This window comes from Pelophylax lessonae (genome assembly GCF_965119305.1).
Source record: "Pelophylax lessonae genome assembly, chromosome: 1".
Classification (NCBI taxonomy): Eukaryota; Metazoa; Chordata; class Amphibia; order Anura; family Ranidae; genus Pelophylax; species Pelophylax lessonae.
Window position 1 is genome coordinate 803,963,689 of NC_138768.1, and position 25,021 is coordinate 803,988,709.

Consider the following 25,021-nt stretch of genomic DNA (forward strand, 5'->3'; position numbering starts at 1 on the left):
AGGGGAGAGCAGGGGAGAGTAGAAGGAGAAATGAGGTCTTAGAAGCTGGAAAGGGTAGGCAATTTCAAACATGCATCCACAGGTAAATATGGGCAAAGCTGTCCTCATGAGCAATGTGGAAGACAAGCTGGACCAAATCATGTTGCTGTTAGGGTTAAGGGATCTCAGTGGCTATGTTGATGGGGGGAACAAGGGGTAAAACAACTTATTATCTCTTCCTACTGAAGGTCTAGGCCTCCTGAGTGCTTCAATTCCTCACTAATCTCACTGCCACAGAAGGCGACCCCCTAAGATTCTTTAGCACCTGCTGCAAAGCATCCGCCACCCAACCCAGGCAGGGCTGGGTGAAATCTTGCACCTTGGGAGAACCTGTAAGAGCAGAGTCTGTCTCTTTCCCATTACCCTTAGTGCAATTGTGGCCAGGTTATAGACAGTCAAATATTTACATAAAACAAGCAGTAAATGAACACTTAAAAGAAACCCAAACGGACCTGGCACTGTTGAGTCAATCAATCTTAATGTTTACAGCAAAAAGACTAACAGCCTTCAGATCTATAATCTAAACATAGATTAAGTGTACAGAAAGGAAAAAGCAATGCGCTAAGGCTAACTTGAATGGCTTAGGCCCCTGAGCGGAGCTGGCCAATGACAGGTCACAATCCGCTTTGCTCTATGAGCAGTCAGATAAACAGACCAGCTTTCTGTTTACACCCAACTGCCCTCCGATTCTAACCAGTCAGACAAAGGGAAATGAATCCCCTTCTGTTGGTTTTTGCTGGATCAGAGGTAGCCGGGTGTAAAAGGGACACAAGTCAGTTTGCATCCAACTGCCCATAGAGGAGAATGGAGGGTTTGATCAGGTCTTGGTGTGAAAGGGACCTAAATGAACTGGAATGAATTGCTTCACAGTTCCTGTAGCTACAGAGGTCAGTGAGAGCCTGTTTTAAAGCATATTTAAATAATTTGTAAATAAATAAATGTCCAAAGCTTTTTTGAACAGGTTTTATGGACTTAGACAATTGAGATTTTTAAGGAGCAAGGCAGCTATTAAATGGCATGACATGAGATGTATGATGTGGCTAGTACTCTCTCTGAATTCGTTACTATTCTTGATTAGATAGGCACCACATATTCTATTGTTGCATTTGGGTGGGAATGATTTTGGTGTGTTATCAATGCAGGACCTATTCTGAGATATCAAAATTAATGCACAACAAAATTGCCAAGTCATGCACCAGATCTGGAATTAGCACCAATTCTGAAAGTCATGTAATTACAGCCTGCAGTGGTGGAAAGGAGTATAGCTTATTAACGTTAATAGCCATCCTCCTTAGGGTCCTGTTAAAAGAAAAGTAAAGAAGTTTTTGGCAAATGTGAGAAGGGGTATAAGTCCTGCTGTGGCATGTGTATACTTACCCCAGCTTCTGCCTTTACCTCTAAAGGGGGATTGGTTAAGGGGCAGCAAAAACACAACAAATGCATAGTTTTCCCCCTCCTAACTGCTAGTGTAAACAAGCCCATTTAGCTGACCATTAATTAGGGTGCTAATATTCAAACAAACAGTGAACTTCCCAACCAAATATATATATATATATATATATATATATATATATATATATATATATATATATATATATATATATAATCTTCAAAAGCAACCTAAATGCCATAAAGATCTAAAATGTTTCAATATTCCCAACAACTACATCCCCCATGGACATTATTACTGCAATGAAATCAAAGTTTTTAGTACTACACCCCTCATTCCTATTTTTACAGTCTATAGCCCAATTCCCAAACCTAATTGTGATTAAAAGTCTATAATTAATATTCTACAAAATATAAGCCATGACAGGTCACATCTTTTATTGTACATATTCATCTGCATGGCTGTTGCAGTGATTTGCATATGTATGAGAAATCAACAGATGTCTCTGACTATGTATCATTATGCAAATTGAGACTGGCAGATGCTCCTTTACTCCAGTTCTAGTGGGTACCTTTTATAGGTTCTTTGACAGCTTGTGTGTACTACGAGTGACACCAACCTGTCCTACCTTTCATCAGTAGAGCTGGCTTTTCAGTAAGTGAGGTTGCACTGGTTTTATTGCCTAATGTGCTACCATACAAACATTCTGCAGGGGAACATACAACCAGCAAATCAGAGTACAGCCAGCTGGCTACTTTGTGTGCAGCACATAAAATAGCAGTGCATCTCAAAAGTTATACCAGCTTCTGTAAAGGAATTTCTCAACCTCCTGGTCCTCTAGAGTGTCAAGTCCCACTTTGTTCTGAAGGCCAAATCACATGCAACTAAGAGTGCAAAAAGAAAAGCAGAAAAAAGGTCACGTGCAATGACCAATCAAGGTTCCTGCTTAAGAGGTTTGGCTTCATATGATATTAATTTGGAATGGTTACATTGGATTATCATACTTTGAACTTTATGCTTTGCTCACTAAAGTGGTTTTATCTGAGGCCTACATATGCTTCCAGGTGGAGAATGTGCTATAGAAAGGAGAAAGACATTTCTCTCACATAACCTAGAACAGAAAGTTCCAGAGATGAAATCTATCAAATGTGGACATCACTGTAGACAGCAATACAGAAAAAAAGAGGAAGAAATTGTTTTCTGTTTCCTTGAATTATTTTGGTTGGATTTCTATGATAAACTACTCCTGGCAATAGGCTTAACTTGGTAGCCAGTTTAATCCGTCTAAATACTCAACGTACCTCTCTGCGAAGCAGTGAGCGGCTGACACCACCCAGCAAGGCATTATAAGGGTGCCAGAGCAAAAATTTTGGCCAATGTATATAGCAGCCAGCCAGGGGTGAGATCCTGGAAGTGCTGAAAGACCACCCACAATTCGGCCTCGCAGCACGATCCGCTTCTCATGCCTTTTTCCGCATTTTGGTTTGGCAAACGTGTTGACTGCAAATTCATCGTCCATGATAATTCTCCGACCCTTATCAGCTGCAAAACAACAAAACGAGATCATTTCTGAGTGTCTACATTAAAACACACTCTTCCTAGTATAGAGCTTAAAATTGCACTATATGTACAATATCTAGAGAATATGATAGATTACAATAGTGAAAGAATTAAACATATTAATAAAGTCACTAATTAGTAAACTTTGCCCAATGTTGTACTAATCATAATCATGATATCTTAATGAACTTTTTAGGGATTATAAAAACTGCCTATTATTTTTCTAAAATTTAGGCTATGTTTTTGGTTTTATGATATTATTTGTTTATCTACTAATATTTTTTTACCTTATTCCATATATTCTGATTTATTAGATAAATGGAACATTGCAGAGGCACTCAAAATAATTGATTCTGATTAATTGATTTATCCAATAGAGAACTACTAATTAAGGGGGAGATTTGCTAAAACGTGAGTGTATTACATTTGGTGCACCTGAGCATGGCAACCAATCAGGTTCTTACTTCAGCTTGAGCATTTAAACTTTGACAAAAAAAACCTGGAAGCCGATTGGTTTCTATGCAAAGCTGCAACAGATTTTGCACTTTCCATTTTTAGTAAATCAACCCCTATGCATCCATTGTGCAATGACATATGCCTTTTTAGCAGTTTATTCACCAACTTACTCATTCAACATTTTATGATTTGGTTACATTTTATTACAGATTTTTATCCCCTACCATATGCCCACTATTGTGTTGATTCATTGCCATGGCTCATGCAGTTTCATGTGTTGCGTAACTTCATGTTGCGCTTAAAGAGGGTTTAAACCCAAAAAACTAAAATCATAATTTACTAGACTATTGTGGACTGTGTTGCCCACAGGGCAAGGTGGTTTGGTGCCTTATAGCTACAGGAAAGCCTATAATAAAGCTTACCTACCTGTAGGTACAGTAAATATCTCTGTGTACCGTTTAGATGTTTACTTAAGTAGCACACTTGCGCATTGCGCTCACAATGGATGGTGTGCCGTCTATTGAGAGAGCCATGACTCCTACACACATGCGCGGAAGTGACAACATCACAGTTCGGCAAATCAGATGCCCGCAGCCGGCAAACCCGGGTGAAGATGAAAGCTCTGTCAGCAGTGACAACATGCCGCTAGAGGGCTTTATTTTCAAGCACAGTATGCCATTAACATGCAGGGAGAGGATTTTTTTGTTTGGAGTGTACTAATGCTACGTTGTAATAAACACTCACTTCTTAAATTAATCTTGTTACAAGAAAAACATTGAAGCTCTGCGTGCTTGTATGCCACGATGTACCGATTGGGACGGCCTCCTCACGCAGCACTCACGGAGGCACAATTGGGGGGGGGGGGGGGTAGAAATGAGGCCGGGGTCTGCAGGTTCAGCCTCAGGCAAGGAGCATTATTGGTTGTTATGGCACAGACAGCAACTTGCCCCATAACGACCAATGACACTGTGGGGCCCAGTCACCTGCACCATAACAATGACGTTGTGCAGCCCAGCCATTTGTGCCCTAGCAGCCATTGTCACTTGTTTGAATAAACCGCCAACATCCTAGCCTCAAATGATGCTATGTGGCTTCCTAGCAACTAACGACCAGTGGGAACCAAAAATGTCATTGGCCCCTGGCATGGCCCTGTTTGTATATGAAATACTAGAATATGAATAAAATACATAGAATATGAATGTTAGAGTAAATTGTTACCCAAGAGAAGAAAGAACAATGTGCATACTTACTACATACACGGACAGGGCAGTGCTCCCAGGACAAATGGTTATCTTTCATCACATAACACCAAGGGGTTGCATCTCCATCAGGACTTCTACATTTTAAATACATCAAGAAAACACTAATAAGAAGACTTACCACCATACCTTTACAGTTAAAATGGGTAAAATGCTATGTCTTTAATCGGCACGGAAGGTGACCCTAACCACGCATGGTACTTGGATCCTTTCCTCTGCTCCAAAGCAAGGAAGAAATGGGGTATGCTTGCAAGTTAGAGGATAACCTTGTGTGTAACTGAGCTCCTCAGACCACCGAAGATGCTTGCTGTTACCCTCTAGCAGGAAAAAGAAAAGTATGGACTTTTTAAAAAATGTATAATCTTACTTCCCTAGGTGAATGCAGCATCGGTCCGATCGCTCGGTTCCCACAGCTCCCCGAGCAGAGAGCTGCTGACTGTCAGTCGCCCCTGTCTGCTCTGCCCCCCCCCCCCCCTCCTCGCTCACTGGAGTTCTGGGCTGTAGAGGGGGTGGGAGCGGCGAGCTCAGGTTCTCAGCATCTCCTTGGGAGGATGAGCTGGGTGCCAGTCCAGGCACGTTGGTGGATCCTGACTCCATTGTCACGATCTTACCCGAGCCTGGACCGGTTCTGTGATGTCAGCCGACAGCGGGGTCCAGCTGTGTGATCCACAGGATAAGTACACCCAAACAACCAATTCCAGCAATGTTTAGAGTTATGAGCACTGCAAGTAATTATCACTTATGGCAAACCTTGTCACCTGGAGAGCATACTGCTATTTCAGATGTTTATGAGATTAAATACATATTGGAGAGCTTTTCAATTAGTTCTGAAACTTACCCCTCGCAGGGGAGGAGACTTGATCTTTTTTCTTGCAGTTTTCAGTTTCACTTACAGAACACCTTCCCACCCTCAGCCTGTGACAGTTCAGTGAAAGATGAAACAGCAGACGAATGAGCTTATCTCTTTGCTCTTTCCTCCTATCAGCATGCTCCTTGGACTGCAGTACACCTGACCGGCTTTGTCTGCTGCCTTTCTTTTCCCCTTTTGGAGATCTGCTGTACATAGGGTTGCCCCCTTTTCTTCAAGCCAAACCTGAACACTTAAGTGGTGCTCTAAAAAGTTTTTTTTTATAGTATACACTATAGCAGGTGTCTCCAAACTTTCTGAACAAAAGGGGCAGTTTATTGTCCTTTAGGCTTTAGAGGGGACAGGCTGTGGCCATTGGGATTAGCAAACACTGTGGTGTTGATGAGAGCAAACAGTGCCCCATCATTGGTTTTAGTGTTAGGAATAGTGCCCTATTTTTGGTATCAGGGGATGGAATGGTGCCCCATTGTTGGTATTCAAGGTAGGAATGGTGCACCATCATTGGTGTCTGTGGGAGAAATGGTGCCCCATCAATAATGTCATTGGATAGCATGGTGCCCCAAGGGCCAGATAAAGGCAAGCAAAGGCCACATTTGGCCTATGGGCCGCAGTTTGGAGACCACTGCACTATAGTATTGTGCGCCCAAGGAGAGTAGTAATATGGCGCGCTACACATGCCACGGCAAACAGTGAGTGTGGCCAAATTGCAATAGCAGTGGAAGGGGCTTAAAGGGACAAGGATAAATAAAACAGTGGACAGTGTTAGTAGGGAAGTGGATGTCAGTCAGTAGAGCAGTGGATGGGGTCACTAGGGCAGAGGTTGGTGTCAGTAGGGCAGGAGACAGTGTCAGTATTTTTTTAATATTTTTAGAATACAAACCAAAATCCAAAAAAAGTTGGGGCACAGTACAAATTGTGAGTAAAAAAGGAATGGACTAATTTACAAATCTCATAATCTTATATTTTATTCACAATATAATATAGATAACATATCAAATGTTGAAAGTGAGACATTTTGAAATGTCATGCCAAATATTGGCTCATTTTGGATTTCATGAGAGATACACATCCCAAAAAAGTTGGGACAGGTAGCAATAAGAGGCCGGAAAGGTTAAATGTACATATAAGGAACAGCTGGGAGGACCAATTTGCAACTTATTAGGTCAATTGGCAACATGATTGGGTATAAAAAGAGCCTCTCAGAGTGACAGTGTCTCTCAGAAGTCAAGATGGGCAGAGAATCACCAATTCTCCCAATGTTGCAGCGAAAAATAGTGGAGCAATATCAGAAAGGAGTTTCTCAGAGAAAAATTTGGACGAGTTTGGAGTTATTATCTACAGTACATAATATCATCCAAAGATTCAGAGAATCTGGAACAATCTCTGTACGTAAGGGTCAAGGCCGGAAAACCATACTGGATGCCCGTGATCTTCAGGCCCTTAGACGGCACTGCATCACATAAAGGAATGCTACTGTAATGGAAATCACAACATAGGCTCAGGAATACTTCCAGAAAACATTGTCGGTGAACACAATCCACCGTGCCATTCGCCTTTGCCGTCTAAAACTCTATAGGCCAAAAAAGAAGCCATATCTAAACATGATCCAGAAGCGCAGGCGTTTTCTCTGGACCAAAGCTTATTTAAAATGGACTGTGGCAAAGTGGAAAACTGTTCTGTGGTCAGACAAACCAAAATTTGAAGTTCTTTTTGGAAAACTGGGACGCCATGTCATCCGGACTAAAGAGGACAAGGACAACCCAAGTTGTTATCAGCGCTCAGTTTAGAAGCCTGCATCTCTGATGGTATGGGGTTGCATGAGTGCATGTGGCATGGGCAGCTTACACATCTGGAAAGGCACCATCAATGCTGAAAGGTATATCCAACTTCTAGAACAACATATGCTCCCATCCAGACGTTGTCTCTTTCAGGGAAGACCTTGCATTTTCCAACATAACAATGCCAGACCACATACTGCATCAATTACAACATCATGGCTGCATAGAAGAAGGATCCGGGTATTGAAATGGCCAGCCTGCAGTCCAGATCTTTCACCCATAGAAAACATTTGGCGCATCATAAAGAGGAAGATGCGACAAAGAAGACCTAAGACAGTTGAGCAACTAGAAGCCTGTATTAGACAAGAATGGTACAAAATTCCTATTCCTAAACTTGAGCAACTTGTCTCCTCAGTCCCCAGACGTTTGCAGACTGTTATAAAAAGAAGAGGGGATGCCACACAGTGGTAAACATGTCCTTGTCCCAACTTTTTTGAGATGTGTTGATGCCATGAAATTTAAAATCAACGAATTTTTCCTTTAAAATGATACATTTTCTCAGATTAAACATTTGATATGTCATCTATGCTGTATTCTGAATAAAATTTTGAAATTTGAAACTTCCACGTCATTGCATTCTGTTTTTATTCACAATTTGTACAGTGTCCCAACTTTTTTGGAATCGGGTTTGTATTTTTTATCACTTTTTTTACAATTTTAACAGCTCTAGGAGGGCTTTGGTGAAATATCAGGGGTCTAAAAAAAAAAAAAACCCTGATGTATCACTTTTGAGACAGAGAAAGGGACTGAGGACATAAATTCCACAGTCCCTTTCTCTGCAGCTTGCTTTGTGCTGATCGGTTCCCTGTTCATTCACAAACTGAAGTTTAGTAAACTGTGTTTTAATTTCTACGCTTCAGTTATGAATAAACATAACTGAGTGTTCGGTACCGCTCTGCATCCTGAAACATCCCCTGCAGCAGCCAACGGCGCTACAGGGGAAACTAGGGGAGCACACAAGGGCCCAGGGACAGCAGAAGGAAGAGAAAGCTGGATGGGAGAGGCAGTGGTGGCAGCTTTTACTAGAACTATTCACCTGTATTTTCCTCCTGCAGCAGCTGAATGCTGGTGGGAGGGAGAGGAGAAGGAGCTGACAGTCTGCTGCTGCAAAAGTAAAATACAGCTGATTCGATTCTAGTAAATGCTGCCCCCACCACTCCTCCTGTCCAGGTGTAACAGGGAGTTTGCATGGGCCCCCAGAAGCTACACCTATGGTCTGGTCTGAATAATGTGTCTGGGTTTCAGGTGGACTGAAACCCAGACAAAGGATTCAAAACCTGGACTGCCTAGGTGAATCTTGAATAGGTGGCAACCCTAGCTGTACAGGGATTGCGAGAGGCTGATTCAGGTGCTTATGCTGGTTGCATTTAAAGTAAAATTAATTGAATGATGTAATAATGATTACAGAGCAACATTAATTTAGGTTTTATATATCTGCCTGGATTCCGCTTGTAGGCAGGGGCAGTTAGCTTATCCGCCACTAGGTGGCTCTGTTCCCAATATAGTGTGGTAGAGGGAATTATGAAATTGGGTGTGGGGCCCCTTTTAGAGAAAACCTTCCTGATGTAATGGGTGGAGTTAGACCCCATATAAATGCCAGGATGGGAGGAGCCTAGTGAGTTGGACCATGGGAGCCAAACACCCCAAAGCTCTTTGTATATTGTTAACTACTACCAAGGGGCCTTAACAGGGCCCAGTGAGGTAGTTCAACACCCAGAAGGACGAGCCATAGCCACCCTGACTCTTTTATGGAGCTATAGCAAGGGACAGGAGAGGAGAGACTGGTATACTAATGAGGGCACTTTGTTACTACTCAGTGATGGAAGCTGAATGCTGTGGACTTCGTATACAAGAAACATGGTCTCAACAATGTGGTGCTCCCGATGAGAGAGGAGATGCAAAAAGGAAGATGGCGTATAAGTTATGCATGGCGTTCAGCCTCCAAATGACAGCTACAGAATGTCTGCTCCTGTGTATGGCGTTCTGCGCCAAATTGTTTAGTATGTCTATGTAATGTTAGATGTCACGGCCATCTTTAAGACATCCTAGTACAACGTGGAGAATGCATTACTTGTGTAGACATTCCTTTATTCTTTAATATTAAGGCCTAAGGCCAGGGGTGTCGTGAGCCTGCCTGAGGTCATGAGTTTGGGACAATATGACGAAGGCTTTTATCTACCAGCAGGTGGGTTGTTGTCCAATCCAAGAAGAATCGGAGCAGGAGCTTGAGCAGTTTGGTGGAGGGGGGTAGTAGTAAAAACAGGTGGTTGAGCTGTGTTTTTAAAGCCCACCCCCCTTCCTTCAAAGGCAACCACACAGAGTTAAATGCTTTGCTTTGAGGCATGGCAATAACTATACCCCCCATCAAATGAATAGGGCAGCACTGCAGCCCCCCTGCAATTGCATGCAATGCAGGTTATGGAGCAGTAGTGCGGGTTTTTATATCGCCTTCTCATCATCTAATGACCTCTAAAAAGCAATCCACTGCAGATCACTCTTCAGAAGGCAACACTAATGTAAATAAGCCCTTAAAGTTTTGCAGATTTGTTTAGTGCTTCGACTTCCATCCTGGCACTCACCTACTCCATTCTTACTACACCAGTAGGTAAATCACAACGAACTTACAGTATACTCATTTTCGACTGGAACTCGAAATAAAGGTACTTGCACGGAATTCTGAGCTTTGGCACAGCTGCAGCACTTCCTGGCTAGCAGTACATTTCTGTTGACTTGTTTCTTAGATTTGCTGATTGTTAGCCAAACATAAAATGAGTCGTTTGTTTCAGAAATCAGAAACAGACATTCAACATAAGAAATAGCTCAGTTTGGGCTAAGTGCATTTTCTGCCAATGGATAGATCTCCAACAAACAATCATTAATTAATCAAACTGCCCATTGGTGCAGGTGATTTCTGAGAGCTGCCAATTTTTTACCGAAATTACAAATTTATCAAAACGATCAAATATGTATGCCCAGCATAACCATCATTCTAACCAACATGAAAAAAATATTTAAGAAGAAAACAGCATTATTGAAATCCAGAATGACCAACTTCTCATCAAGCGGCTAATTAAAACCTCAGCATCTGATCAACCTGCGTCATTAAATGACTCGAACGTCCTAAACTCGCACCACTCTCCTACGCTGGGTCATAGGTTAGTGTTGGAAGGTTCAGTTGGGGTGCCTAAGATGGCAATTTAAAACATCTACCTGAATTAATGCTTGCATATAATTATGGGGCCCCTGTGGCCCATGCAGTTAATATATTGTACATGATGTGCATTCAGCATGCTCCCATCTGACATCTGCATGTTGCGTTGATTGCATAATGATGCCACCTTCTGGCCATGGCCGATACAGCAATACTTTATTTTATTTTGCATGTGGATCTAAAACAAGCTAAATAGAAGCTTCTCTAAGCCCTCGTTGACATTAGAGTGACTTGTCATGCTGACAAGTCGCAGCCTATTGCCGGCAATAGTTCAAATCGGTGCGACGCCGCCTTTGCTGTGCTGCACCAAGTTTAAAAAGTCGTTTTGGCACTATTTTTGGAGATTTCAGGTGCGACTTGCATAGACATCTGTGCAAGAAGCCGCACAGATATTTTTCAAGTTGCACTGACATGTGACTTCATCTAAAATCGCATGATTTCAAAGCCGCAGTCAACTTGAACTGGGGCTTAAGGTTCTCTAAGGCCCAAAAATTTCACATAGTGGGAATGCACGTTATTGCTTGATATTTTTTTAACGGTGTTCCTATGTGTCGCGCATTGGGCAACCCATTTACTTGAAGGCATGAATGCCACGCCGAAGAAGCTTAAGGACCAAATTTTGCCACTGAGCCAAGCACGCTTTTCCAGGACAATTTTGCAGCATTTTTTGCACGCTTTTTTGCACAACAATCGCAACAAAATCGCACAGTGCTTGGGGTGTCAGTAAGAATAAACAGCACCTAAACGCGCATTACGCGTTTTGCCATGTTTTCGCAGACAGAATCACTCAGCTGTAAACGGAGCATGACACATACTTCATGAGCAGGTTTACAAAGTTATGCAAGTATACACACTCTGTTTATTAGATTATATGGAAATAATAGTTGCTCAGTCTTTAGGCTCTATTCGCACCTGAATGTTTTGTCAAGCTTATGCCTTCGGAAGACAATGCTTAAAACATACACATTAGTATGCTCTGTCACTTGTAGTGTGTCACACGTCACTGGAGGAAGTACAGTAACTTCTATTTGAGCTGAATCGTTTAAAGAGTTCAATGATTGTGCCTGAAAGTGCGTGATACAAGCGTTTATGTGCGTTTTGCAAGCATTTCTCTGCCACAACACAACACAAAAAAGCTAGGAGATACAAGAAATAGGACAACAGCTGATGTCAAGGATGATTCTAAATTTTCATTGGACGAGAGAGCAGCTAAAGCTTACAAAACATATTTGCAACCATTTTTTTTCCCCCCTTATATTACTTTGTAACTATGAAAAATGTTTTGAAAACGCGTGCATACGCATCAAAAAATGTACTAAAAATGCTGACAAATCACCTGAAATCCACTCTCCACAGGTGTGAATGCAGCCATATGGACTTCAACCAACAAGTATTAGTGCACTCACCTGCAGTATGGATGGGATCCCAAACCTTTCTGGATATAATCTATTAGGGTGCCGATGTGGATCTCGTGATGAAGCAAGTCCGAATCCCACCGGAGGCAGCTGAAGCCCGAAAGGCTTGTCTTCACAGTTCCTCGATATTCAGTGGCGTTATTATAATTATAGCATTTCTTCTCAACATCTTTAAGGCAAAACAAGGCAACAGTCACAAATCTTTGTCCTTTATTATAGTCCTACGACTGCATGAAATTGCGTAATATTTTAATTAAATGTATTGTATGCTCTCCACTGCCTATTAAACCCAAATGAACAATTTATTGATGAAGTTATCCACCAGGAGCTCTGGGGTCAAATTAAGTTATTTCTCTGCTATATATCTATTATGGAATTATTGTAACAGAGGGTGCTGTTAAAACAATGTCCTGTCTTCTGTGCAAAAGCTGCCATCTAAACAAAACACACACCACCCTATGGAACGAAGCTCAATCCTCTCCCAAAATGGCAACTATACTGTATAATTTATACTATATCACAAATATCAATTACCTTGTCAATAGTGGTGCGTATGATTGAGTCTCAATGTGTAAATCATCATCTTTAATGATATATACATTTTAAAAAATTGGACAGACATTTACACTCCAGAACATAAATGATTTAAAAACATATACCTGCCATTGGCTCCCCCTTTTTCAACCCCAAATTCTAAAGGACAATTTCTATCCTTAAGCCCCGTACACACGTCCCGAATGTCGGCCGAACGATCGGCCGTCTTTTGTCCGGTGCTGTCCTGTCGGCTGAAAACTGCAAAAGACTGCACATGAATTTTGTCGGCCAACAACAGCCGACTGCAGAAGTGATGTCATGTGATGGTTAACTTTCCGTGTGTTTTTTCTTTTCTGAGCATGCCCAGTCTTGCTAATCGGCTGTTTGTCGGCCGAATTCTGTACTGACTGGCGAACAATCAGCCGTTCTGGTGTTGGCCAACAAAAATTTTAATGCCTGCACAACAGATTCTGTTCGGCCGAATAGTCGCTGTCGGTTGTCGGAAGCATCATACTAACAAGCCGACAATCGTTCAGCGGCCGAATATTTACGGCCGACAATCACTACGTGTATACGGGGCTTTAGTGTGATTTTGATCACTCAGTAGTAGATCAGTGGACTGTAGATCCCAATTTGAAGGATTCTCTGAGTAATGAGTTCAATCCTGAAACTTGAATGGTTCCATTACTGAAAGTCAGGGTTGTCTCAATTCTCCCGCACTTGTGCATGGTATGTCAGGCCTGTCTGAAGCAGCCAGGACACCCGGCAAAACCGGTCAGGCAGTAAGCAACCTGACCATTGGTCCCCCCCCCCCCCTCCCTCTCTCCAGCGAGGATTCACTTGGGACTTCCATGCACCAGTAATATCCTGTGGAAATTCTTCTTCTGAAGTATCTAATGTAAGGAAGACTCTTTGAAGGATAAGTCCCGGTAAAATACTTCAACTATGCATTGTAGCTTAATATATGGATAATCGCATGGAAGTAACCTACGTTATATTCATTGTCTGTGTTCCCCTTGGAGGAGGCTGCACCCATGATGTATACTCATGGGAATATTAAAACAAGGAGATAATGAACTCCTTGGAGGAAGGGATACAGTGGCGTTAGTGAAATACCATGCACAAGTACGGGTGAATTGAGGCAATAACATTCCTTTTTATTATGCAATTGTTTGCCTTAATGGAGGCGGTTGCACAAATAAATGGAAGTCTGTAAGCCTTAAGGAGTTGAACTAGGAACACATAAGAATATATCCGTGTGAGGGAGACGGGGGCACTACCTGGTTGATATACCGGGGGACATGTCTGTGTCTCATGGTCTCCTCTGGACCACGGAATTTAAATCTGACAATTCACCCCCTTATGCCTGCCTTTTTCTCTCTTTGTTTCGCTTGAACCAGCATGGATATTCATCTACCAATAAGTAGCACCCTCACTTTCAGTAATGGAACCATTCAAGTTTCAGGAATGAACTCATTACTCAGATAATCCTTCAATTTGGGACCTTCAGTCCACTGATCTACTACTGAGTAATCAAAATCACACTAAGGATAGAAATTGTCCTTTAGAATTTGGGGTTTAAAAGGGGAAGCCAATGACAGATACATGTTTTTAAAGAGTATATGTTGTGGAGTGTGAATGTCTGTCCAATTTTTTAAAATGTATATGTCATTAAAGATGATGATTTACACATTGAAACTCAATCATACACACCACTATTGGCAAGGTAATTGATATTTGTGATATAGTATACATTATACAGTATAGTTGCTATTTTGGGAGAGGATTGAGCTTTAATTTATATCAATTTATAGGGTGTTATGTGTTTTGTTCTATGTGCAATTGCGGAGTAGCTGCCATCTGCTGAGAAGCTACCAGAGATAGGCCTCAAATTAGCTTTTGCAGGTCCATTGGACGTGCTATTTTGGGATTGGATGGGCGGGGACCTACACGTGTTCTATTTGCTGTCTGTATGATCTTGACACCCATAGGGGTCCACAGAGTCAATCAGTTCTCCTGATGAGCCCCCACACTTGTTTTACTGATTGATTATTTATTTTATCCATGTATGTACATCTTCACTAATAAAGTTATTCCGTTTGCACCGTAATGCCAGTGAGCCTCTTATTGCAACCATTCCTGGGGGGGATCTCTCCGTCCCTCCACCTCCTACCCATTTTGTCTATGCCTCCTAGGTTGCGCTAGGTTCCCGGTCCCACCCGACCGTGTGGTACGTGTCCAATTTGATTCTCGCCGACTAATTTAGTCTGGCTTGAGAACACCTCCTTGGCTACTCAGTCTTTTATATGTTTTTTCTGCCATTGGACGTCTATTCCAGACCTAACAGCATGGTATTGACAGGCTGAGTAGCAGTTAAAGTGGAACCAGGGGAAAGGACTACGGTCAAAAAATATTTTATGCAACTTACCTAATGAAACATTCAACAGTGGTACATTGGTTGTGGTGGAAGAAATTAAAGGGGATATAAAGCTGCAGGGTTTTTAATAAAAATAACAAACATGCATATACTTGTATAACACTGTCCCCGTAGGGCATGTTGTGTGAGGACTTCTTGTGTCCTCCTCTGATTACCTTCAGACTAGAAGATTTTTCACACATCCATCCTTACTCCCAGTTGCTCCTTACTCAATAAACAGTCCAGATGATTTGGTTTTTATATTTATTGTGGAACTTGGAGGGGGGAAGGGAACAGTGGGATACTCCAACTTGAACTATTCACAGTAGATAAGGACAACTCTCACTTGGCCTCACCAGGTTATGTTTCGAAGCGGACACACTGCTTTGACCATACTGCCACTTGTATGGAAGAATTAAGTCCTCTTGCTCTCTATAGCAGCAGACTTGATGCAACTACATTATTTTCAGGACACTCACTAGTATCCCCTTGACTGACACCCCTCTACTGACTCTTCCGGCAGAAGGGGTGACCCTCTTATGACACAGATCTGTACTCACTGTAGGCAGATTCAGATCTTTTCCAGTGTCTCCCTTCCAGTCAGTTCTACAGGACCTCTGGGTTCAGCTTTTCTCTGGCTCTCAGGCCCTCAGGTTGACCACCTGAGGTATCTTGGCCACTTCTACAGATGAGAGTCAACTGCCCCCTCCCTCTGGGACCCTGCTCTCCAGCTGAAAGACATGTGCCCTTGGCATTTATACAGTATCCCAGCTTGCATCGAGGCACTTTCCTCTGCCAATACCCAGGGCAACAGATGCCTGTGCACTCACTTGTCAGGTTTCCTCCCATTGTCCAATATGCCTCCCTATTGGACCAGTGTGAAACATTTCAGAAAAGCAGAGCTGCACCTGAGGACTCGGAGCAGACCTCATTAATAGATCCTGCTCTCTGTTAGGCAAAGAGCAACATACATTTACCTGGAAATCTCTCTGGTAAGCAGAAAGACCCAAAAATTATATTCTCTCTCTAGCACCTACCTAGGAGGGTGCTACACTTACCTGCTCTGTGCAGTGGTTTTGTAGACGTGGAATGGGTGAAAAAGGGATTTAGGTAACTTTGAATGTGGCATGGTTGTTGGTGCCAGACGGGCTGGTCTGACTATTTCAAAAACTGCTGATCTACTGGGATTTTCACGCACAACCATCTCTAGAGATTACAGAGAATGGCCCAAAAAAGAAAAATATCCAGTGAATGACAGTTGTGTGGAGAAAAATGCCTTGTTGAGGTCAGAGAAGAATGGGCAGAATGGTTCAAGATGATTGAAAGGCAACAGTAGCTCAAATAACCAATGTATGCAGAATACCATCTCTGAATGCACAACACATCGAACCTTGAAGCAGATGGGCTACAGCAACGGAAGACCACACTGTATGCCTCTCCTTTCAGCTAAGAACGGGAAACTGAGGCTACAATTTGCACAGGCTCACCAAACTTTGACATTGCAACATTCAGATGATAGGGTCAGAATTTGGTGTAAATTTGGTGTAAACAACATGAAAGCATGGATTCATCCTGGCCTGTATCAACGGTTCAGGCTAGGGGTGGTGGTGTAATGGTGTGGGGGTATTTTCTTGGCACATTTTGGGCCCCTTAGTACCATTTAAGCATCAATTAAATGCCATAGCCTACCGGAGTATTGTTAATCACCATGTCCATCCCTTTAGGACCATGAAGAGAAAGTGGCAGCACACCAAAACGATAACTTGATAGTAGCAAAGATTTATTGTAGTGAACAAGCGCGCTGTTGGTCATGTGAAACGCGTCTACCATTTCCATTCTGTTGTACCTTGTATCCAGATTTGTACAAATAAATCTTTGGTACTATCAAGTCATCGTTTTGGTGTGCGGCCACTTTCTCTATATGTTCCTGTTATCCGGTGGCGATCCGAGGTCCAGCACCCACAGCTGATTGTGCATATAGATCCACCTGAGCGGTGTACATCTTCTTTTCAGCATCCCCTTAGGACTACAGTTTACCCATCCACTGATGGCTACTTCCAGCAGGATAATACACCATGTCACAAAGCTCAAATCATCTTAAACTGATTTCTTGAATGTGACAAATGAGGTCACTGTATTCCAATGGCCTCCAGAGTCACCAGATCTCAATCCAATAGAGCATCTTTGGGATGTGGCGGAATGGGAGATTTGCATCATGAATGTGCAGCCAACAAATCTGCAGCAACTGCGTGATGCCATCATGTCAATATGGACCAAAATTTCTGAGGAATGCTTCCAACACCTTGTTGAATCTATGCCATGAACAATTGAGGCAGTCCTGAAGGCAAAAGGGGGTCCAACCCGATACTAGCAAGGTGTACCTAATAAAGTGGCCTGTGAGTGTATGTAGACAGTGTTTATCTTCCCCCTCTCCCCTACCAACCGATTTGGGTTTCACAGTTGTAATCCTAGCAAAAATAAAGTGCAATTTTCCCAAATAATAATCTATTTCACCTTTCTTATTTATCAACTTTGTACAGTGTAAATATGGAAGGAATCAGCGCTCTCCATTCATCATGGTGATGAATCATCTCTAAGTAATGTAAGAGGTATCAGCAATGCACTGAGTCACCAGTCAGTATTGTCGGTATAAAAAAAACAAGCATGGTGAAGCAAACTGAAGTGAGAATTAAGTGAATATCTGAAAGTAAATAAAGAGAAGATTCGGAGGAAAGAAGAAAAAAAGAAGATGATGCCGAGGACGAGCTCTCTATGGCATCATCAAGGCAGAGGCAAGTGCCTTTATGTAAATGTATTGATGAACAAACTTAAGAAGAGCGGAATTGGGAATGCCCTGCTGTCTGTAGTCAGTGGGAAGAAAAATATGCCCTGGTGATAGTTGCCAGTAGAAGGATAAAATGCTTCATTGGTGGTCAGTAGGGAAAAAATGCCTCAGCATAAGTGGTTAGTTGGAGAAAAAATGCCCCCACAGTGGTGGGGAGTAGGAGGAAGGATAGCTTAGTGTTAGTGACCGGTAGAAAGAGGAAATGTCTGACACTGATGTCAGTGGGAGTAAACCAATTAGGGACTCTAAAAGGAGCTAAAAAGCTCTGCAGGTGGCTGAAACGTACTGTAGTGGCTCAAGGATTCTGCAGTTACCAGACACGGGGACACGGTGGGAAGCTGGGGGCTGTGCAACAGGCTAAGGGAACTCTAATAGGGGCACTAGGGGGGCTCTGCAAGGAGGTTTGTGGTGGACTCCACAGTTCCAAGACTATGGGGAGGGAGTTAGGGGTTCTGTAGCAGACTGGGAGGAAGTCTGGTGGTGCTCTGCATCACAGGAGGCACTAATTTACAAAGCCTCCCCATGATGGCTGATGAAGCAGTGCTCAAAGCTGGAGCTTCCTTCAGCCCACCACTTCGCAGCTCAAGGGCCTTGACCCACTGCATAGGATGCACAGGGCCAGTTCTGATAGTGGGGTACAGGATACCCACAAAAGATGGCAGTCAATTTGGCCTATACAGATAGCAAGGAAAATCTTAAAGGGTTCCCTTTTTTAGAAAAATGAAAAGGTGAGCCAACACCCTACACCCCCCAGTCCCCGCTGTACTTGCCTCCAAGGGTGATGAGCTGTCAGTGCCTATGCACCTGGTGCTGTGATCCAGGGATTTGAAATCTCCGCTCTTGTTCATCTTTCTATAGGGCTTCTGGGATGGAGCAGAACAATTCCCTCTGGTCAGTGCTGATATGTAACTGTTTTGACCAAGCAGAATTGCTCTGCTTTGTCCCAGAAGCTCTAAAGATAGAAGGGGAAGAGGAGTAGGGATTTCAAATCTTGAGACTGCTACACCAGCTGTGCGGGCACTGACAGCTCATCACCCAAAAATTAGGCCCAGGCATTTTAGACTGAGCGGCCAATTTTTCCAGAGACCTGGGGGGGGGGGGGATTAGGCATTTGTGGAGGCGGCTAGTGACGGGATATTCAGAGTTGGTCCTCCACACTGTAATGTACAGGGGACGCTGTGATATAAAGCAACTAGCAACTACAGCCCCCCATCACAGTGCCCTTTGCAATCATGTCCCTCCTTTTAATCTCTGCTCACTGTGCAGATCTGCAGGTCCTCCCACCCCCTCCTCCCTTAAATCAAAGTCCGCACAGTCCCCCTTACATCAGAGTCCACACAGAGCCCCTCCTTACATCAAAGCAGCACAGAGCCCCCCTCTTACATTAGAGTCTGCACATAGCCCCCCCTTACATCAGAGTCCACCAGCCCTCTTTAGAGTCCACAGAATTTCCACTTACACTGTAAGGGGGAGCTCTGTGGACTATGATGTAAAGGGGAACCCTGATTTAAGGGGAACTCTCATGTAAGGGGTGTTCTGGGAACCCTGATTTAGGGGGAATGCTGTGGACTCTGGTGTAAACGGGAACTCTGATGTCAGGGGGTCTCTGCTCACCAAAGCCCCCCCCCCCTTGCATCAGAGTCCACATAGCCCCCCCCCCTTAAGTTAGTTTTATATACTTAGAGGCAGGAGAGAGGGTAAGCTTACTCATTCCAGGATGGAGGCTCAGGCACAGGCTGTCTGCAGCTTTTTCTCTTCCGGCTTTATACTTCCCACCCACACATCCCTGGGGATTGTGAGCGGGGCAGACCCAAGAGGAGGGGGGTGGGAGGAGGAGCAGATGAGCTCTCTCTCCTCTGGCGTCAGTGTGGGGGGGGGGACTGTCAGCGTTGGCTCGAAGGCTGAGCTGTGTGCGAGATGGATACTCGGCAGCCATCAACCTCGCTTGCCTCCAGCTGTGCAGCCTGGTAATCAATAGGCCATGGAGCAGGTGGCCCCGGCCCACCGGGCAAATGCCCGGTCTGCCCTTTGGCCAGTCCGGGCCTGTCCATGGAGGTATGTACAGTTGGAACCAGGGGGAGGGTGTAGGGGGTAAGTTAGTGTATCATGTCTTTTTGCCTTTCTCTGGCTTCTTGGTAATTGTATGTACTTTAAGAGAGCCAAAATCAGGTTTCTGGCTCTGGAACAGCAATCACAGTCTATTTTTTAAGTTGCAATGGATCTCTCTCTCTCTCTCTCTCTCTCTCTCTCTCTCTCTCAAGAATTTTGACTCTTGACCCTTTCAAAGCAACCACAATACCTAATTCTATAGGCAGTGAATCCTGTGAGCTTGTGTGAATTTGGCAGGAGTTGGAGATTAAAGGTTAATTTTACCTACTGGACTTCTGGAAGCTGAGGTGAAAATATATAAAGAAACAGAATAATTCAGTGCTCCTTGACAAAGGAGAACAACACAGGATAAAGAAGACCGAAAATCCTAGTGACTTATTGCTCATAAAGTGGAGGGAACATTATTTAATGTCTCTGGCTGTGATCTTGATTATTTTTACTTACATCAGGGTGACCAGGTGAGATGTTCAGTAGACCCCTATACCAGCTACACTTCTGCACAAAAGGAAAAATGCGCAATTGGCAGCAGTGGTTTAGAAGGGCCATGAGATACTTTGCAGAACAGGTAAAGCTAGACTGAACAGTCAATAGGTTCATGGCTGGTGACCATAAGGTAGCTTTAGCACATGTACAGCTGGTCAGGTTTACGGCAGGGGACCATGAAGTAGCTTTAAGGTGCAGCACAGACAGGAGGCCCTACTCACAGAAACCTGGAACAAGATCAGTCCAGGTGCAGTCTCTTGTAAAATAATCAAATCCCAGGTGCGCTAGGGGCAAGTAGCCTGTAGGGTAGGTGGGTGGTACCTCCTCCATGTTCCCCTACTTGTTGGGCGCTAAGCATGGGTCACATAGGAGGCCTACCCTGAGGTAGTTTCTCCAGGGTTACGCTGGGATCCTTGGATAGGGTCACTGCCCTACACATAGGGTACCTTTGCTTGTGCCATGTTTACCAATACCCTGGGACAGGATGGAGGTTGCTTTCATGGATAACAACCTTAAGGCGGACCTCTGATTCAAATGTGGCCGTATACTGTGTACACTTGAACAGATGACTGAACTTTAGTTAACTCTCTTGATGTTAATATATACCACTACTGTCACTTGTTGCATTTAGGAGGGACACACAGAGCTGATGCCCTCTCCACATGTCCAGCGTATCTCTGCTACCTCCCTCCAACAGAATAGGGTCCTACCATGCACCTAGCGTGGACCCTATGCCTGCATTCACTTAGCTCTTTCGTACCTGTGTACAGTTTGAGGACCTCTGAGGCGCTGGTCTGCTCCCGTTGCGATGGGAGGTGGACCGTTCATGGAGAGAGTGCCAGCAAGAGGCTATCTCACCTGCCACAGGCCTACGCTTCTCGACCAGCTATTTGCTAAACCTTTGTTATGATGGGTAACCCCTTGTGTCTTCGTACCCCAATATGCCTTAACTGACTCAAGGTGTAGACCAGGAGTGCGGCTTATCTGCATTGCACCTCTTTAGTAACTTCAGAACAGGCAAAGACTTAGGCTCCTGGCTGCCCCGGTATACCTGCACAGGTAAGAGTGCATGGTTGGCAAAGTCCAAGGTGGCAGTGACCAGGGTTGCAGGTCCCAGCAATACCCCTACACTGTGGAAGGCTCCCGAAGCCAGGCTTTCATCAGCAGGAACTCTGGCAACGGCATCAGCAGTGAAGACAACAACTGCAACGGACCATGGGATCGGGACCCCTGTCCTTTTTAAAATCACACTGGACCAGTGGGTCAGACCCAAGAAGCTTGCCAAGAAAAATCCAAGAAACATAATTAATTTTAACCCTCCCGGCTGGGGCAGCACTAAATTAAACTGCAATAGGTAATGTGGCACCAAGACACCCCCCCCCCCCCTTTCCTTGCAGCTCACTGATCCATTCCCCCAAGAGGGAAAAAGACAATCTCCTCAGGGCTCCAGACTATTTAACAGCATCCCAGCCTCCTACTGGATCTCCTTTTTCCACAGGCATTGGCTGGGTACTGCTTAGAAAACAGGCTGGTCATTTGAATTCTCCCTCCCTGCAAGAGGAAGCAATAGAACTTCCAGCCTGTAAAGCCTCTCCAACAATTACTGATACTCTAGTTACAGCAGGAGCCAAAAACAAAATTTGCCTAGCAGCTTAACTAGGAGGGTGTTACACGTGATTTGACCCAGGCTGTGTTGGATCGGTTTGTATGGCTTACCAATATTGCAGTATTTTCCAACAAATCCTCCTCTGCATCCACACACAGGTCTGCCGGTGGCACTCATCAAACGACAAGCTGCTCCATTCTGGCATGGGTTCATTAGGCAGGCTGGGAAAGCAGACAAGTCACTGTTAGTTTAAATTTAGTCTAGATTGCAGCAAATAGAACATCTCAGAATTCACATTTCAGAAGAAAACTTTTAAGGGAACTTCTAAATTTTACATTTTTAAATTTCCATAAATTATGGATAGTAAAGGGTGCCATAAAAAAAATCTTGAACTGAACACAGACGAAGAAGTCTAACAAAGTGAATGAAAAATATAAAACATTAATTAAACCAGTTTAAAAAAAGCCAATTTGCATTTCTTCATTGTCTTCCCTGTTGATCGTCAAAAATTGCTATTACAGACCACCCTTCTAGCCTGGTAACTACTAAGAAAAATAATTTTGTCCCTGTACAAATTAGTAAGAACTCATCTGGAATATTTAGTTCAGTTTTGGGCACCAGTTCACAATGGTTCACATATGGAAAGGCTTATTCACAGAAGAGCTGTCAAAATGTGGAGTATTTCAAGAACTAGTTCTGGTCAGCTCAGTAGATTTAAAGAAAAAAAAAAAGAACTAAATGCATTCCTAAATGCACAAAATATAACTGGATACTAATATTTGTAGGCAAGAACACCAGGTAGTTGATTTAGGGGGTATCTGATTGCCTCCTGGGGGGATCAGAAAGGATTTTTTCCCTGCTGGAGCAAATTAAATCTTGCTTTGTGAGTTTTTTTTTTTTTTTTATGCCTTCCTCTGCATAAACCGAATATAGGATTGTGTATATGGAGGGTTTCTATTAGTTTTTATTACTGTTGGTTGGAAATAGGTGAACTTGTGTCTTTTTTCAACCTAAATTTGTAAATACCCAGTAACTGGAGGATAAAACAAGCTACAATGGCCTTTTAGGTTTATCTAAATAGTGATCTACGTGGCAAAGCAAGCTAACCAGGACCAACATTTTGTATAATACAATATAATATATGCAGTACTCATTATTCACTACAATTATACATTATTGATATATGTAGGGTAACCAACTTTTTAAATATTAATGCTGAACAATTAATTACATTTTAATATACTATCATATATTTTTAATACCGATGTTTCACAGAGAAGTCAACACTGGAGGTTGGAAATCAAGCAGTGGTATAATTTGAGGGGAAGGTAATTAAAAACAGCTGGTGCAAGATAAAAAGCATCAAGTGAACATGTGCTTTTATCCCTGCAGGGCAAAGTGACAGGTACATTTATGGCACTTTTCAACTGCAAGTACCGGCTCGGCTCTACTCGGCCCTGCTTGGCCCTGCTTGCTTTTCCACTGCTGGTACCACATGGTACGGTGTTGGAAGGGTTCGGTACGGTATGGTTTTCTTTTCCACTAAAGTAGTACTAAAGTTAAGTGGGTGGGATAACAACGGGGTGGGTGGGATTCTCTGACCAATCAGTGGCTAGTAGTGACTGCATGCAAAGGATTGTGGGATATGGTACCAGTTATGGTACCTGTTGGAACCACAATCGAGTAGGTACTGTTTTTTCAGAGCCGTACCGTACCGTACCGTTCGGTTCCATGCAGTGGAAAAGCGCCGCCGTACCGTACCGTACCGAACCGTTCCGACACTATACCATGCGGTACCAGCAGTGGAAAAGCACAAAAGCGAGCCGAACCGTTCGGTTCCATGCAGTGGAAAAGCGCCATAAGAGTGTATGAATAGCCAAAACATTTCTTTACAATTTTGGAGAAAGAGGGAAGGGTTAAAACCCATGACCGTTATTCTTATTTTGTTTCATTGGCCAAATGTTGTGGCCAAATATTGTTAATTACATTCTAGCATAAAAAATGAAAATAAAATAAAGCAAAAAAAAAAAGAAAAAAAGGCAGTTTATTTTTGTTCCCTGTTGGGGAGAGTTCTGTCCCAGAGGTGAAGGAAGGGGAAATCTCAACAAAGCGAGCTGAATATCTGTCCTTACTTGAAGACTTCCCCCATCTCTTGTTCCAGTGACAATGGTCACAATGAGAAAAAGAGGGTGCATCTACCTAGGGGAGGCAAAGACAACAATAAAAATTTGACACAGGTTCTAAACCTTCTCTATGCTATCCAGATGTAGCACCCTCCTAGGTAGATGCTAGAATAGAGAATATAGTTTTTGGGTCTTTCTGCTTACCAGAGCGATTGCCAGGTAAATTTATATTGCTCTCTACCTACCAGAGAGCAGAATCTGCTAGCAAGGTCTGCTCATGGTGCAGCTCAGTTCGTCTGAAGTGTTTCACACTGGTCCAATAGGGAGGCATATTGGACAGTGGGAGGAAACCTGATGAATGAGTACACAGGCATTTAGTACAGCCCTGGTGATTGGCAGAGGATAGTGTCTCGGTGCATTCTGGGATACTGTATAAATGCCAGGGGCACATGTCTTTAACCTGGAGACTGGGGTCCCAGGGGGAGGTGGTCGACCTGAGGGCCGGAGAGTCAGAGAGGAGCTGAACCCAGAGGTTCTGCAGAGTTAACTAAAGGGGAGACACTGGAGAGGATCTGATTCGGCCTACAGTGAGTACAGATCTGTGTTGAGCGGCCTGTTCTGAGAGGACCACCCCTTCTGAGGAAGAGTCAGTGGACGGGTGTCATTTAAAGGGATGCTAGAAAGTGTCCTGAAGATAAAGTAGTTGCAACAAGTCTGATGATAGGGAGACCAAGAAGACTTAATTCTTCCATACAAGTGACAGTATGGTTAAAGCAGTGTGTCTGCCTCCACAAATAACCTGGTGAGGCCAAGTGAGAGTTGTCCTTATTAACTGTAAATAGTTCAAGTTGGAGTATCCCACTATTCCC

General features: G+C 43.4%; 1 protein-coding gene across 1 annotated transcript in view; it reads right to left on the minus strand.

Annotated features, from left to right (window-relative positions):
• The window catches only part of HGFAC (HGF activator), a 165,288-nt gene that overhangs the window by 63,235 nt on the left and 77,032 nt on the right, over window positions 1-25,021 (minus strand). Inside the window, exons 7-10 of the mRNA XM_082243346.1 lie at window positions 22,140-22,250; window positions 12,028-12,205; window positions 4,696-4,781; window positions 2,731-2,971 (exon numbers count right to left, since the gene is read on the minus strand). Coding sequence (XP_082099472.1) covers window positions 2,731-2,971; window positions 4,696-4,781; window positions 12,028-12,205; window positions 22,140-22,250 — 616 coding nt within the window. The remainder of the gene's footprint in view (window positions 1-2,730; window positions 2,972-4,695; window positions 4,782-12,027; window positions 12,206-22,139; window positions 22,251-25,021) is intronic.